Genomic DNA, 15,785 nt, shown 5'->3' with positions numbered 1-15,785 from the left:
GTGCCAAAAAAAAATAAAATAAGTATTAATTTCTATTATCTCAACAAGAAACTAGTGGGTGTGGGTTTTTAAGTTGATCCACTTGCCCTTGACCGATAAAAACATAATGCCCCGTTTGGCCTTCATTATTTGGGTTTATAATGGGAGAAACAATATTTTTCTGAAAAATGAATGATTTTAACAGAATCATAAGTTTTCGAATTATATATAATATTATTTTATTAAAAATTGTATAGTTGAAAATAAGAGAAAACAATTTATATTAAATTGAAGAGTTTTAAAGGGTCGAACAGGGGAAATACATGGTTTGCTCAGGTCAAATATCGAATACCAAGAACAAGTGCAAAACTTGAAGAAGTTGGGGTCCATTTGTATAATGAGGAATTAATTTCAAGACTGATTCAATTCAGTAAATATAAAATATTTGTTAAATATGATTTCTGTCCACGGTATGAATTACAATACAACATTATCTCCAGTACATCTACTTTATTGATATCCCAGAATTTGTGTGCCTAATCGAGACAAAATTCTTGTTAAAAACATTAACAAACACCATGTATGACAAACAATCGGGAAAAAATTTCTCCCCGTAAGAGAGACCAACGTTCAAATATGACAAAGTTAAGAGAATGTTGAGCAACATATTTATCTGTGACATTACTGAAATTTAAATTCTATATCCATCGTCTTGTTAAGAAAATGTAACAAGAAGAAAGCCAGTGAATGGAATCTCTAGCACAAACCATACCGGTAATGGTCAGATTTTTCTTAAATCAGCCTTGACCACATCATAGCAAATCATCCATCCCTTGTGCAAAAAGTTAGCCACCTCCCGATTTAAGTGTATTACTCAACCTATTTAACGGTACAGGAAGAAGTAAGAAGACAGCCATGCGATGCCATATTCAATATTAACTCGTATTTACAGCATGAACTTCTGAAGAGAGACATTCTTCCATCAAAATGGCAGAATATAGATAGTGTGCCAAAAAAAAATAAAATAAAATAAAATAAAGAAAGAAAAAGTTTGAGAGAGATTGATTACTCATTACTACTTGAGCATATTGGTGGTTAAGAGAAACTCAGAATTTTATTACAGTAACATCATGCAACTTCAAGAATGGGTCAAACCATGAGTTTCATTTCTTATTTTCTTTTATTTCCTTTTACACTGAGTTTTTCATAAAATGAAATAACATAGATATAGCGGAGATCAGGGTGTAAAGTTGCCAAGACAGAAGATGTCAGTCCCATTATAAGAGGGAGGAAAGTGAAAAGTACAGAATTCAAGGAAGTAGAGAAGAAAAAATAGACAAAAAGTGTATCATATCCGTAAGATCAATTAGCTGATCTTACCAGTCCAAGCCCTCAAACAGGCCTTCCCCTTTTATGGCAGAAGTTTTGAAGATGGCCCATTGACGGTTTTTAATCTTGTGCAATTCTAAGGCCTCAGTTACTGCAGCATCATCAAATGCGCCAGGAAGATCCTGCAAATACGGCAACATCAAAAATGTTTTCACAATTGTTTGAGTAACTAAATATGTTCATGTGATGTCATAATAGTGGACCTAGGTCCCCAGGGTTCTGGAAAGATGCGATTAGATTGGTTTGAAATAGAAAGTCTAGAGAATCAGAGAGATCTTTAACATACTATAGTGCCTTTTAGGATACATTAAAGACAAGCTTATTCGCTCTTCCAGAGCATAAGCAAGATGGCAATAACACAGACCTGCTTATTTGCAAATATGAGGACAACGGCACCTTTTAACTCTTCCTCCTGCAAGTGAACATTGTAATTGAAGTTATTGTTAGAGTTGAGAATAACAAAGGCAAGCAAGTTGCAAAAGCTTAAAAAGGGCTTTCTTAAGGGGAAAATGTCAATTTAGAAGGTTGAGAGGACGTCATCATTTTTCCCTCTTTTCCAAAGTAGGCGACCTCCTAAGTCACAAAGATTCTTGGGTGATATTTTGGTTGTATTGATGGGTAGCCGTTAGTAATAAGTTATATATGCAGGGTTTGAGCCTTTAAACTGCTTGATGGAATCAAAATCAAAGGAGATGGAGTGGGGGGAACCCCACTGCCTGTAAAGCAATTTTTAGGTTTGTTTTTCTGATCTATGCACTACTGAAATTTCTCATCCTTCAAGTTCACATCACATGTTTCTCCAAAAACTGGAAAATAGATATCTACGTGATACTATACAATTAGAAACTTAAGAATGAAATAACAATCTGTAAATTGATAATAAAAAGGACATAGGAACAGAAAGGAAAGAAAAAGAGGATAAAGGAAGACAGGTACATAGCTCTTGAACTAGCAGCCTGAGATGATTTTTCCTCTTATTTTGGTAATAAGCACGTCTAAAAAAAAATTGACATCCTTCTTACAGGAATAAAAGCATTCAAGTAGGTAGGACAGCCAGGACTTCTATTGTGGTTTGAGGATTCAATTAGGCCCTTGTTTGGCCTCCATTAAAAATATATTTTTCCCAAAATGCATTTTTGAATGGTAATATTTTGGAGAATGTGGGGGGTTAAAAATTAAGGAAAAGTTTTCGATTTGTAATATTATTTTATTGAAGAATGCTAGGTTGAAGAGATGACAAAGAAAAATGTATTTTTGAATAATGGGGCCCAAATAGGGGCTAGATCTCTCATCACTTTTCCTTCTTGTGGTTTTCCATTCCCTTCCATGTTCCAGTCAGAACTAATGTGCATAAGATAAATATGCACAGCATGCTTCAACATACTTCAACTTATTTGTTAAACTACCAATATGAGAATGACAAATACCCTTGAACTGAAACACACACACACACACACAAAATAAATAAATAATCATGCAATGCCAAAATTTTAACCACTATTCCATTGAAGCTTTAATAAATAGAGAATAAAAGTAACTGAACCTCCAATATCGCATGAAATTCCTCTTTCGCAACCACCAACCTATCAGTATCACTTGAATCAACAACATAGATTATGGCTTGAGTATTGGGAAAGTAGCACCTCCAGTATGGTCTGGGTAGCAAAACAATTATTTTGTGAGCTATTCATGTGTATGTAGAAATAGCAATTAATGATAGTAACATAATCAAGAGAAGGTCTTGGAGTCCATGACAAATAGGTGGCAATAGAAAAATTCCTAATTTTTCAGGCAGCTAGCGTAATGGACCATACAAACTAAGCATACAAAGTATCTTTTTCTGGGGGAAGTGGTTGAACTATTGTCAAGGAAACCCAATAGAAAATATGATCCAATATAATTTGACACGCACTACCCCATATTTCCCGTCTTTTGTAGGCTGGAGTAGAGTAATGCTCTTTCTGTGTGCCTATTTTCTATAGGCGTGTTCAGATTACGAATTTGACTACTAATGTCTGATGATTCCTAGTGTTTACAAGGCTCTAATTCATCACTGCAGTATTTTATTTTTTCCTTTTTTCTTTTAGAAAACTGTGTATGATATTTCACCAAAAATAATTAATTTATTTTAAGGATGATACAGAAAAATAAACTTCAAGATAAGAAATAGCAAGTAGATCGTGCAATTGAGAGCAGTAGCCTACTTTTCAACTTTCTCATATACACCTAAGCTTCTGCTTTATTACTGTTATATCATTTTCTAGGACTACCAGTTCAAATGACATAAGGTCAAATTTGCGTGCATATTTCTTATCCAATGTTATTACATCAATGGACTGAGTCAGATTCCATATGAATTGCAATTTGCAACTCTAGAAACAATTTTTTCTTCTCCGTGTTAGGATTATTCAGTCTAGAAAACAATACATGATCCAGATAGATATAATCACAGATTTATATCATATCATAGATTGAATACCTGAGGAAATATATGAAATAAAAAGCAAAAAGGAACCAAATTCCAAGTTAGGAATATTGGGTCAGAAAAACTATATATAAGCCAAATATTCATTAATATCAAGTAATAGTTTGGAAACCTGAGGAAACAAATAAAATAGAAAGCAAAAGAAAACATACTAAAGAAGTCAAAGATTCTATGGTAACCATAAAAATGAGGCTAGCGAGAGGAAAACTATTTAGCCAACTGTGTAATGTCTTTATCATTACAATGATTTGTTGTACGAAAATATTTATGGAATGGCATATGAATTATCATGAAATGTTATGATAGTGTATGCTGTTTATCTTAAAAATTCAGTTCAAGAAATCAATTAAGCTAGCGTATAATTTCATATTTGACAGAAGAAAAGAGCCCAAGGTAAGTTACCTAATACTCGTCTGTCCACCTGCCATTAGCAAAGAAAAACATACATATTAGACAAACACTTCAGAATAACTTCTATGTTACCTCAAAGAAAGAATAGCATGATTAACAAGAATGTAATAATGAGAAATCAGAAACTTGCACGTCTAACAGAATAACAATGCCAATAAAGGATAAGAGATCTCATGAGAAACGACACAGGCTAATCCGAGCTAATAATCAAGATGCATTTTTATGACTGAGGAAAAAAGAATGTAAAACTCTCAAGGATATACTATTCATGTCAAATCTGAAACTGAACCACCTTGTCGGTTCCACAACAAAATAAAACTGGTCAAGCACAATCAAATGTACACATTTCACGGGAGCAATTCCTTGAAAGATGCTAAGAGAAAAATGACAAGAGTCAAATGTGCTTTCATTCATGGACAAATTAGCATGTCCAAATAAGTTTCTCAGGGTGTAGGAAATCAAGACTGGCTTAGGGAATCATTGGCATCTTTGGCGCCCTTCATTTCACCAACAAATAAGTCAATTCAACTAGACGTTGAGATATCAAGTAAATAAAAGAATAGTATCATTAGTTGAATGATGATAAAAATACCTAGATCCCAAACTTGAAACTTTATGTTGTTATATTGCACCGTTTCTACGTTAAATCCAATTGCTGCAGCCAAAGGGAAAGAAAATGAAATAAATCATCTCACATAACCAAGGACAAGAAAAGAACAAGTTCCTGTTTTTCGTTCAGCAAATAAATATTCCAGTTACACCCCTCCACCATCTTTCAGAAAAAACAAAAATAAAAATAATAAAATAAAAATAAAAAATTATTGTAAATGCAAATCAGAAAAACATTTGCATGAACTGATAAACTAATCATCAAGTAAACATTTTTCGGTCAAATTAACTCCGCAAGAAAAAATTAATAATAATAAAAACCACCCGCGATGTTATTCTCTCACGTCTATTTAATTGATATAATATTAATTTAAGGCAATAAAAAAGGACGACTAACTGGGGATAGTGGAGACTACTTCACCCATCTGAAGCCGATCTGCAAATATTAGAAAAACGAATAAAGGGCATTACGATCATCAATTCGTAAGAAATTCGGAAAACATCAGAGAGATTCCTCTAAAGAGTATATGGAAGACAGAGAATGCATACAAAGAATTGTGGTTTTTCCGGCATTGTCAAGCCCCAATACTAGTATCCGAGCTTCCTTGTTCCCGAACAGCGACGAAAACAACCTCGTAAACACTATACCCATTTAGTCCCACTCTTTCTTCCAATTTACAAATCAAAGAAAAATTTGGATCGGATCGAGCAAATGGCAGTACCCTCTCAATCCTTCCTGTATATTTCCGGAAAGAAAAATGTACACAATTACTTTCATATCAGATAAAATTAAGAGGTGAAGGTTGAAGAATTGAGCTTTTATTACCGAATGAGAAGGGGAGGGTCTGCCTGTGTGGATGGGATGACTTGAGGGTTGATTTGGCAATATGGGTTTTAGTGGAGGATGAAAATTCTATAAAAGAGGAAATTTTGTGAAAACATTTGAAAAATTGGTGATATAGCTCGCTTGGTTTAACTAAAAATTATATTTTAAGTAAATTTTGATAAAAATTGATATAATATATTATTAAAAAATTTATAAAAATTATGAATTTCATCTAACATGCGATCGAAAATGAGTATGAAAAAAAAAAAAGATGACAAATAGGGGTTTATAAAATTGGACAAGAGTTATTTATCTCCATTTGAAAGAATTGCAATCACAGCTTTAAATCTTTCATTTTATCACAAACTTTATCTAAATCTTTAGTTTGTGTTATCTACAGTCTCAAACATTTCATTTTGTTGTAGCACAATTTATCCGTTTGTCTGTTAGCGGACAAAAAATGTATTTTGATCAAATATTTAACATTTTAAAAAGGGCAAAATTGTAACTTTTAACTATTCATATTGAACAATTAAAATAATTACCTTAAAAACCAAAATAAAAGAAAGAAAAAAATTATCTTCTTCACAAAACCTTCCATATAATAAACCTGATGACAGCATTCTAAAAAACTTGTATAGACCACCGCCTAGGCACTACCTATGCACGAGACTTGGGCAAAATGCTATGACTTGGCAATGTGTCTTTATTAGCGCTTTATTATTTCTTTTTATATTTTGTTTTTCAAAAACATTTTATCTAATTTTAGTTTCAAGTTTTTTAAATGAATTTATCTACACAAAAATCAACATGAAGATACGTTAGAAAATTTCAAGTAAAACTTGTCTAGTTGAAATTGAAACTATGAAAACCAGTTCAGTTTTTGCATTTTGAAAATTTGAAAATTGTATAATCGATTAATTGTATGAATTATTAAGTAGATATACTATTTTATCATTTTTAGATGTATGGTATGTATTATTTTAATTATTAAATAATTTTTAAAATGACTAAAAGTAAGAAAATGCTATGTTATGCATAGATCTCGCCTAGGCTTGTAAAATTTAAAAATTGACCTCCATATTTAGTCACACTTTACATTTTTTAGAACAATACCCGACGAAGCCCCCTTCAATCAACGGCGCATACATGTTATCTTGTAATTTTCGTTGCCATAAAGAACCGAGCTTGTCATCGTTAGCTTCTCCAGCCTCTGTCCTCAAGAAAAACGAGGGGGTGAAAAATGGTGCACTGATGAAATTCACTTCATTTACCTCCACTACCGGAAGCTCCACCGTGACAGCCGCCGTGAACACCTATCTATACCCCCACTTTCTCTCCGACGACGAATACTTCGCGGATAATGCTTCAATCCTCAAAACAGTCAGGAACTTTGCGTTGAACTTGTAGAAATAATATTGGTTATTTCTGGCATGCAAAACCATCCCATCCGGCTACAAATTTGCCATCTAATAGTACTTTTTGGAACCAAACCTCGATTGAAAGTCATGAACCGAAGCCCTACCAGGCCGCTTTGATCCGACCCCAACTTCGATGTGCCGAAGTATCAGTTGTCCTTTCCAAGCACACCCAATATTGAGCTTCTCTACAAATTACAACAGCAGATCACCAACGACCCCCTAATGAGATAAAAGTCAAGTGAAAGAAAAGAAAAGAAAAAAAAAAAAATGGTACAACTACTACCGTAATTTCAATTTATGAAAGTCATTCATATGTTGTATTTCAATATCTTCAACACATCATCTTCCTATAAAACAGTTCTGATGAATTAATGGGCATTGAATTTGACTGGCCGATTTTATTTTTTTTGTTAGCTTCATATTTCTGTGAATTCGTAACAGATTTTTTCCCCTTAATACATAGGTTATTAAACTATATAGTATTTCCACTAGTTGTTACCTTGAAGAAGCTCCTTTTTAATTGTTTGAAGTTGCTGTTGCGTTTTGTATTTTGTACACTTAATTTGATTGTTGCCACTTGATAAGTGTGTTTTTGCACACTTATTTAGATCACAAATACGATTTAATTACGAGCAAAATGTTTAAATTGTGACTTAATCTCGTTGAATTCATGTAATGTAGGTGTTTCTATGAAAATGGTGGAATTCAAGAGAAAAGAGCCAAAAAATGACTAAAATGAAGCAAAGTAATAGTTCAGGGAACAAGTTGTAAATAATCCATAGATGATAAGGGAAATGGAATGAAGATTCAAGAGTGTCAGAGGTTAATCGGATGAGCAAAGGAGTCAAGAGGTGAAATATGGTCAAAATATTATCAAGTATCAACTTTCAGGGGAAAAAATTATGCTCGTGATTTTTAGTCTTTACTTGAGATCCATTTTTGACATAGTAAACATCAGAATTTGAGGAAGCCTATTCTATCAAAACTGTATATCTTTGAGTTTTCTTCACAATTCACTTTGAATCACTTCAATCAGAAATTAGGAGAGAAAGTTATGATCAAAATACTAAAAGTTGTCCGGCGGAAAGAATGACATAACTATGCGATCTCATAGGCATAGAAATGTGCTATGCGGTCACATAGAACAAGATTCGGGGCCGTTTTTGCAGTTTCCTTATACGACTGAAACTCTTTTGGTAATCTAATTTTCACGCGATATAAATACCAAAAGACGTCCAAAAAGAAAGAGAATGTATTGGAGGCAGAAAAACACTTCTTGGAGAGGATTTTGAGCGTAAGAACGAAGATTTACACGAACAGCTTCAAGATTTCATAACCCAGTGATGTCTTTTATCCAAAATCTGATGTATTCTTTTATTTTAACCATGTTAGGCTAGATTTTCATGTGCTAGGAGATCGATGTACCATGTAGTTAGATCTTTAATTTTCTAGTTTTGTAATTTGACATTAAGACATATTTATATTGTTTTGAATGATTTATATGCAATTATAGTTTCCGTAATTAAGGGCTCGTAATTGTGTGAGTTTGGGTGATTTATTCTTACATTCGAGAGAATTTGAATAAGTTCGACATAATATAAATCATCGTAGAGTCCGATAGGGGATAGAAATATACCGCTATGCCTTACGTGAATCTTTAAGTGTTCATAAAACCGCATGCATTTTAATATATGCACTTGTCATAGAAATATAGGCCGATGGTATGTAGAAATAGGTTCGATACATCTCGAGAGAGAATATTGGATAGACTTAGGAATATTGATTCGTCACAATTGAAGTGTGTTGTCACATAGTGAAATTAGGGTTTTAAAGTGATAATTGCATGAAAAATCGTAATCCTAGTATGTTTAATTTCTATTGATTACAACAAACGTCCGTTCTCAACATTTGATTTCATTCTAGAGTATTAAAAATATCGTTTTGCATATTTAATTTAATTCAATCATAAAAATTACATAATTAGGGTTTTAATTAGGTTCACATTCACTTTAGTAATTTAGTTTTGATTAAGGCGACGATAGATAAAATTGAACTAATCAATCTTTGTGGGACGATATTGGGACTCATTTAATCCACTTTATTACTTGTTAACGAACTGTACACTTGCGGAAGTTTTAAAATCGAAAGAAATAATTTCGTGAACATGGGCTCCGTTCGTCGTTGCCTTCCCGTCTAGTTGGAAAACAAAAAAAAATTAATGGAGAAGTGAAATTGAATACAGTTGCATATCACGAGATGAGATGACATCAAATATAATTATGTGTTACACATAACTAACCGACATACCATTCACCTCCAAGAACCCGATTGGCGAAGGACGGCCACCGTCATCCGGGCACAGGTCCATGTCTCCTCCATCTACATCTAAATAATTTGGCAATTAAAAAAAATACATTTGTAAGCGAACGCATAGGAAAAATTGCACAGCTCTGCAGACATGTTGTAAGTGGAAGTTGCAGTAACATAAACTCATACCTTCGTGAGGGTCGTCCCAAATGTTTGGCTCATTCACGACAAGAGCTGCAGCGAAAGTAGAGGTGTCACCAGACAGGGGCACCAAGGTAGATATGAAGTCCCTCAGTCTGGCAAACTCCTTGATCACGTGCTGCATGATTTCAAACTTCACGGTCCGCAACCTCATCTCGATGAGAATGCGCTGATCCAACAACATGCCCTCCATGTCCTCCCTCGTCACAGTCGATCCACCATGCGTACCCTGTTGCCCAGATGTGGACGGGGTAACCATTGGAGTGGGTAATGTACTCGACTGTCGTCTCGAGGCATCCTCGTCATCCCCGATGTCACCAGCACCAGTCTCGCTGGAGGTTTCACGACTGTTGTCTCCATTCTCATCAGCCTTAGACCTATTGTCGTCGTTGCCTCCGGTGTCGGACGGTCATCGCTCGTGGATGTCTCATCGTCCTCGACCCCTGCACCTAACTCATCGTCATGGTCATCACCCGCAGCTCTACCGTCATGTCCCCCATTGGTCGGTGCCACCTCATGGAACTATGGCCTGACAACACTCCTAGCGAGGTCGTCCAAAAATTGCATCGGACGATTAGGGAACGGCACCAAACTGGTGATGCATGGGAGATCACGCTTGGTCTCCGTGGGACGCAGTGTGGTGTGCACGTGCAGCTGTAGAAACAGTGAAGAACAGGTAGTTAAAATATATTGCATACTATTCCCTAGCGCTGATTGGGAGGCAACCCAACGTCTCTACCCTTTATTTATTTCATTTTGCATTAGTCTACGAGTTTTTCAATTTTTCAACATTTTTATTAGTTTAGGTCATCGTTCATCCATGCATGTCAATAAATAGCCTAAGCACAATCTACACGAATCCCAATGCATTGAACATGAGTCATAAGGTTGAAGTCCTCTTTTAGTCAATCATGGGTCAAATTGAACAAAGTACATGATTAGAACTAAACTTTGTTGGTGATTCACATTTTTGTGATATGAACTTTATATTAAGACATAATTTATGCATCTTACACGCCAACAGTGTACACATACACTTTGAAATAAGTTTGGGGGAATGGTGCGTCACATGGATTCCTTTATGCATACCCAAGTTTATCAATTATCATCATAAGATATAATAAACATACTTTGCACTTTTGTAGGATGTCGCCAAAAAGACCTCAACAGGAAAAGAGAAGGTCGGCTCCACATATGGCATTGCAGGTCCCGATTTTCGACCACTTCCATACTGATTAGGGGAGTACTAGTTATCCCATTTCTTGTGTTTTTAGTTTATTTTGTTCCTCAATTATATGTATTTGAACTTCTACTTTATTTCAACAATGAGGGCAAGGTTATGCATAAGTTTGGGGGTGGCATAATTTGATATAAATGTGGCATTTAGATTTTGGCATCCATTTATCATGTATTATTCATATTACATCAATACATTTGCTTAATTGTTGCATTTTGTGTGCTTGTTGAGTGTTATGAAAAAAAAAAATCTGCATAGGTTCTTCATTTTACTATATTGCTTGTTTTATGTGCTTGTATGGGTTTGATAACTTTGCCGGCTATGATGAGATTATTGGAAAAGATATTCATAAATTTTGGATATATTGTTGAATAGATTAGCCAATACTTGTGATGCAATACTTGATATTATCTATGCACGATATTCATGCTTGACATGTTAGTTGAATGATTGGATTTTGAGCATAAAGTAGGAAAAGAATGATAACCCTCTATTGAACTAACATGTAAATCACCTTAAGACAGTTTGGAATTGGTTGAGCTATTATAGGGAGCATTGAGAGAAGCGGGGGCTTCGTGTATGAAATTTTATTGTGTGGATTGCTTAGACCAGTGAGGTGAAGATTAGGTAAAAATTTTAAATTATGGATTGGTTTTGAAAACTAAATGTCTAAAACAAAGTTAATTTGTGAGAATAAGACACTTTTTTTCATACCTTCATGACTTGAGTAAGTAAGCATGTAAGGATATTTCAAAATCTGGTACCCTAAGGTCAACTGGCCTGGGAGTCACCGGCCTAAAGCTCGCTAAAAGGGTCATATAGAAAGCAAGAGGGAAATAGGTTAATAAAAAGTCATCTGATCGAGCCTTTATAACTTGAGTGAACAAGCTTGTAAGGGTTTAAAATCTGGTGCCCTAAAGTCAACTGGTTTGAGAGTCACCGGCCTAAAGCTCGTTACATATGTTATATAGAAAGCAAATGAAAAGATGATGATAAAAAAAAAAGGGGAAAGTGAGAAAAACAAAAGAGAGACAATAACATGAAGAAAAGTCATTAGACATTTGGTTGAGGAAACTATACCTTTGAGACGAGGCAAGTAACATATTTTAATCTTGAGTGTCGAAGCAATCAAATTTGGGAGAGCCTTCACTTGATGAAATGTAAACTTGTGATACCAGAGGGCGAGGACTTCAGCTGTGTAAACTCCTAATTTTAAAAAACAACCCCAGGATAATTGAGTGAAAAGAATAAGTTTTGGGGGTTGTGTATCTCTCGAGCGAGTAAGGATACATTTGACCACTTGGGGTTGGAACTCAACCCATCATGAATTTGATATGTTAGTATGAATTCACACACACACATCAAGTATGCATTTAACAGGTAAAGGTTGATATCATTTTTGCATTGGTAAATTTTCATAAAATCAAATACATAGTCCAATCCTGAGCCACGTCAGGGTATTAAGCCATATTTGTTTAGAATTAAATCACTATCTTATTTGAGGACAAACAATAGTTTAAGTTTGGGGGGTTTGATAAGTGTGTTTTTGCACACTTATTTAGATCACAAACATGACTTAATTACGAGCAAAATATTTAAATTGTGACTTAATCTCGTTGAATTCATGCAATGTAGGTGTTTCATAGAAATGGTAGAATTCAGGAGAAAAGAGTCGAAAAATGACTAAAATGGAGCAAAGTGATAGTTCAGGGACCAAATTGTAAATAATCCATAGATGATAAGGGAAATGGAATGAAGATTCAAGAGTGTTAGAGTTCAGTCAGATGAGGAAAGAGTCAAGAGGTGAAATATGGTCGAAGTATTATCAAGTATCAACTTTCAAGCGAAAAAGCTATGCTCGTGATTTTTAGTCTCTATTTGAGATCCATTTTTGACATAGTAAAAATCAGAATTTGAGGAAGCCTATTTCTATCAAAAAGTGTATATCTTTGAGTTTTCTTCCCAATTCACTTTGAATCACTTCAATCGGAGTTCAGAAAAGAAAGTTATGACCAAAATACTAAAAACTATCCAGCGGAAAGAGTGATATAACTATGCGGTCACATAGTATAAACTTCTATGCGGTCGCATAGAGGCCTCTCGAGAATTTTTTCTCAAATTCTTTTTACTCTATGCGACAGCATAGAAATGTACTATGCGGTCGCATAGAACAAGATTCGGGGCCGTTTCTGCAGTTTCCTTATACGATTGAAACTCTTTTGGTAATCTAATTTTCACGCGATATAAATACCAAAAAACGTCCAAAAAGAGGGAGAACGTATTGGAGGCAGAAAATACTTCTTAGGGAGGATTTTGAGCGCAAGAACGAAGATTTACACGAAGAGCTTTAAGATTTCTCAAGATTCTATAACTCGGTGATGTCTTTTATCCAAAATCTGATGTATTCTTTTATTTTAACCATGTTAGGCTAGATTTTCATGTGCTAGAAGATCGATGTACCATGTAGTTAGATCTTTAATTTTCTAGTTTTGCAATTTGACATTAAAACATATTTCTGTAGTTTTGAATGATTTATATGCAATTATTGTTTCCACAATTAAGGGCCCGTAATTGTGTGAGTTTGAGTGATTTATTCTTGCATTCGAGAGAATTGGAATAAGTTTGACATAATATAAATCATCGTAGGGTTCGATAAGGGATAGAAATATACCGCTATGTCTTACGTGAATCTTTAAGTATTCATAAAACCGCATGCGTTTTTACATATGCACCTGTCCTAGAAATATAGGCCAGTGGTATGTAGAAATAGGTTCGATACATCTCGAGAGAGAGTATTGGATAGACTTAGGAACATTGATTTATCACAATTGAAGTGTGTTGTCACATTATGAAACTAGGATTTTAAAGTGATAATTGCAAGGAAAATCGTAATCCTAGTGTGTTTAATTTCTATTGATTACAACAAACTTTCGTTCTCAACATTTAATTTCATTCTAGAGTATTAAAAATATCGTTTTGCATATCTAATTTAATCAAATCATAAAAATTGCATTATTAGGGTTTTAATTAGGTTCACATTCATTTTAGTAATTTAGTTTCGATTAAGGCGACGATAGGTAAAATTGAATTAATCAATCTCTGAGGAACGATATTCGGACTCATTTAATCCACTTTATTACTTGTTAACGAACCGTACACTTGGGATAGTTTTAAATCGAAAGGAATAATTTCGTGAACACCACTGCATTCTGTACATAAAAGAAAATGGAATATATATATATATATATATATATATGAATAGTACCAACCTGTGTGGCGGATTTTATTTTATCATATATTATGTTGTAGTTTATTAGTTAGGGAATTAGGATTAGCTTATGGAAAATTTTCATTTTTTGCTGGTATTATATTCTAGTTAGGCATATGAAGTGGCGATAGAGCATGATTGGAACATTCTGAAAAACAAAGGTTTGAGAATTATTCTAGGCTAGATGGCCTCTAAATAAAAATTTGAATTTTCGTATAAGTTTTATGTTATTTGATATGAATTTAGAGAAGGAAAAAACAGAATATTTGATGGAAGGTCAGGGAATCTTTTTGAACAACCAGTCGGACATCCACTTTATGTCATAAATTGACACAAGAATTATGTTAGGGTGAAAAGAGAGGCTTCTGTTCATATCTTTGTGTTGTGCTCTTTGTTTCATTAGTAACAAGGTTAAAGTATCTTTTGACCATTCATGAATAACTTTTAAATGTTGATTTTATTTTTGCAAGCATGTTCTTATATAGTATATGAAATCGTCTTGTTGAACTTTGCCGCATAAAGTAGTTTTTGAAGAGTGATTGTTATCAGTTCAAATCTATATTGCATTATATATTATCTAGAGTTTGATGAATTATGACATACAGATTGATCTTTAGTCACCTACGTAACGTAAGATTAATTTAAGGTGTAGAAAATGCTAAAATTTTATTATTCAATAAAATAGTTAACAATATATTTGACATGAATCGATCCTCCAGTAACCACTGGGTCACCAAAGGCTAGACATGGTCCGGTTCAGTTCGGTTCTACTCGAAATTTTTGGTATTCAGTAAGTGGAATCATTGGGTCCTAATTTAATTATGGAACCATTCGAGTTCGGTTTCATTCGGTCTGGTTCTATTCCATTCGGTTTGGTTCTATTCAGTTCCTATGTTTCGTATTATAATTAAATTTTTTAGTATTTACAAAGCTATATTGATTTAACTAATGATATGTTCAATCTTAACTCTTACAAAATCATATAGTTCAATCTTATGCATCTTTTCTGACTTTCTTTGTTGAGTTCTTTATTGATTTGATTGTTAAAATCACAGGAAGAGGAAGATAGCAAACTTACAATAATTAAGAGAGGTGTTGTTGAGCTTCAATTCGATTTCTCTAGAACAATAGAAACGGCACTGTTGACACATAAAAATTCAGCCCAGAGAGTAAAGCCCAATTGGAGGATCCCCAAATCAGATAGCCCAAAGAACGAAATCCAATTGAACGAATCAAGGTGAATGCCCAAATAAGGGGCCCAATAGTGCGGTAACACCATCGCCCAAGTTTGCAAGTCGCTCAGAATCTAAACGAATAGAGTGGCATACGGTCGCCCAGAGTCTCGCCCAAATTTTCAAGTCGCCCAAGGTATCAACAAACATAACGCATTATGATCATCAAGAAATGCAGTTATTGAGGCAGTTGCTAAAGTAACCTTATCACGTTCCACGACTCAAAGGGTTCAATCGAAAGCGGTTGAACGATGCAAAATAATGGCAGCAGTTAAAAAGGACAGTTTCATGACAAAATGGCCACTACAAAGAAAGTGGGTAGTTATAGGGCGATCAAGCAGTTTTTTAGAGCAGTTAATCACAAAGGGATCGCCTATGAAGTATAAAAGGGAGAAAGAACTTAGAGGCAAAGGATCGAAT

The 15,785-nt window shown here is 34.3% G+C and overlaps 1 protein-coding gene across 2 annotated transcripts; it reads right to left on the bottom strand.

The window, feature by feature from the left end:
* Positions 1 to 469: 469 nt before the first annotated feature.
* LOC111383198 (ADP-ribosylation factor 1) lies at positions 470 to 5,797 on the bottom strand. Of its 2 annotated transcripts, XM_023007277.1 has the most exons (9): positions 5,700 to 5,797; positions 5,423 to 5,609; positions 5,271 to 5,309; positions 4,857 to 4,919; positions 4,256 to 4,274; positions 2,912 to 3,023; positions 1,733 to 1,780; positions 1,360 to 1,490; positions 470 to 858 (listed from the first exon to the last, which is right to left on the bottom strand). In XM_023007277.1, exons 2-9 carry the CDS (start codon positions 5,523 to 5,525, stop codon positions 825 to 827), a joined length of 549 nt encoding a protein of 182 aa, XP_022863045.1. In that variant the 5' UTR covers positions 5,526 to 5,609; positions 5,700 to 5,797; the 3' UTR covers positions 470 to 824. The 2 variants fall into 2 exon arrangements, with proteins under 2 accessions (XP_022863045.1, XP_022863044.1); XM_023007276.1 differs by lacking the exon at positions 5,700 to 5,797 and having other exon boundaries at positions 5,423 to 5,674.
* Positions 5,798 to 15,785: the final 9,988 nt, after the last annotated feature.

The sequence above is a fragment of the Olea europaea genome, unplaced genomic scaffold, assembly GCF_002742605.1.
Source record: "Olea europaea var. sylvestris unplaced genomic scaffold, O_europaea_v1 scaffold2625, whole genome shotgun sequence".
NCBI classification, from domain to species: Eukaryota; Viridiplantae; Streptophyta; class Magnoliopsida; order Lamiales; family Oleaceae; genus Olea; species Olea europaea.
This window is presented reverse-complemented; position numbering and strand designations above follow the sequence as displayed.

Bases quoted from the DNA above. Each gene is read 5' to 3' on its own strand.
- LOC111383198 (XM_023007277.1), bottom strand. From the start codon at position 5,525: ATGGGTATAGTGTTTACGAGGTTGTTTTCGTCGCTGTTCGGGAACAAG. The intron at 4,920-5,270 runs GTTAGTCGTCCT...CTTTGGCTGCAG, and splicing joins AGTAGTCTCCACTATCCCCA to CAATTGGATTTAACGTAGAA. The intron at 859-1,359 runs GTAAGATCAGCT...ACCGTTAAATAG, and splicing joins CTGTTTGAGGGCTTGGACTG to GTTGAGTAATACACTTAAAT.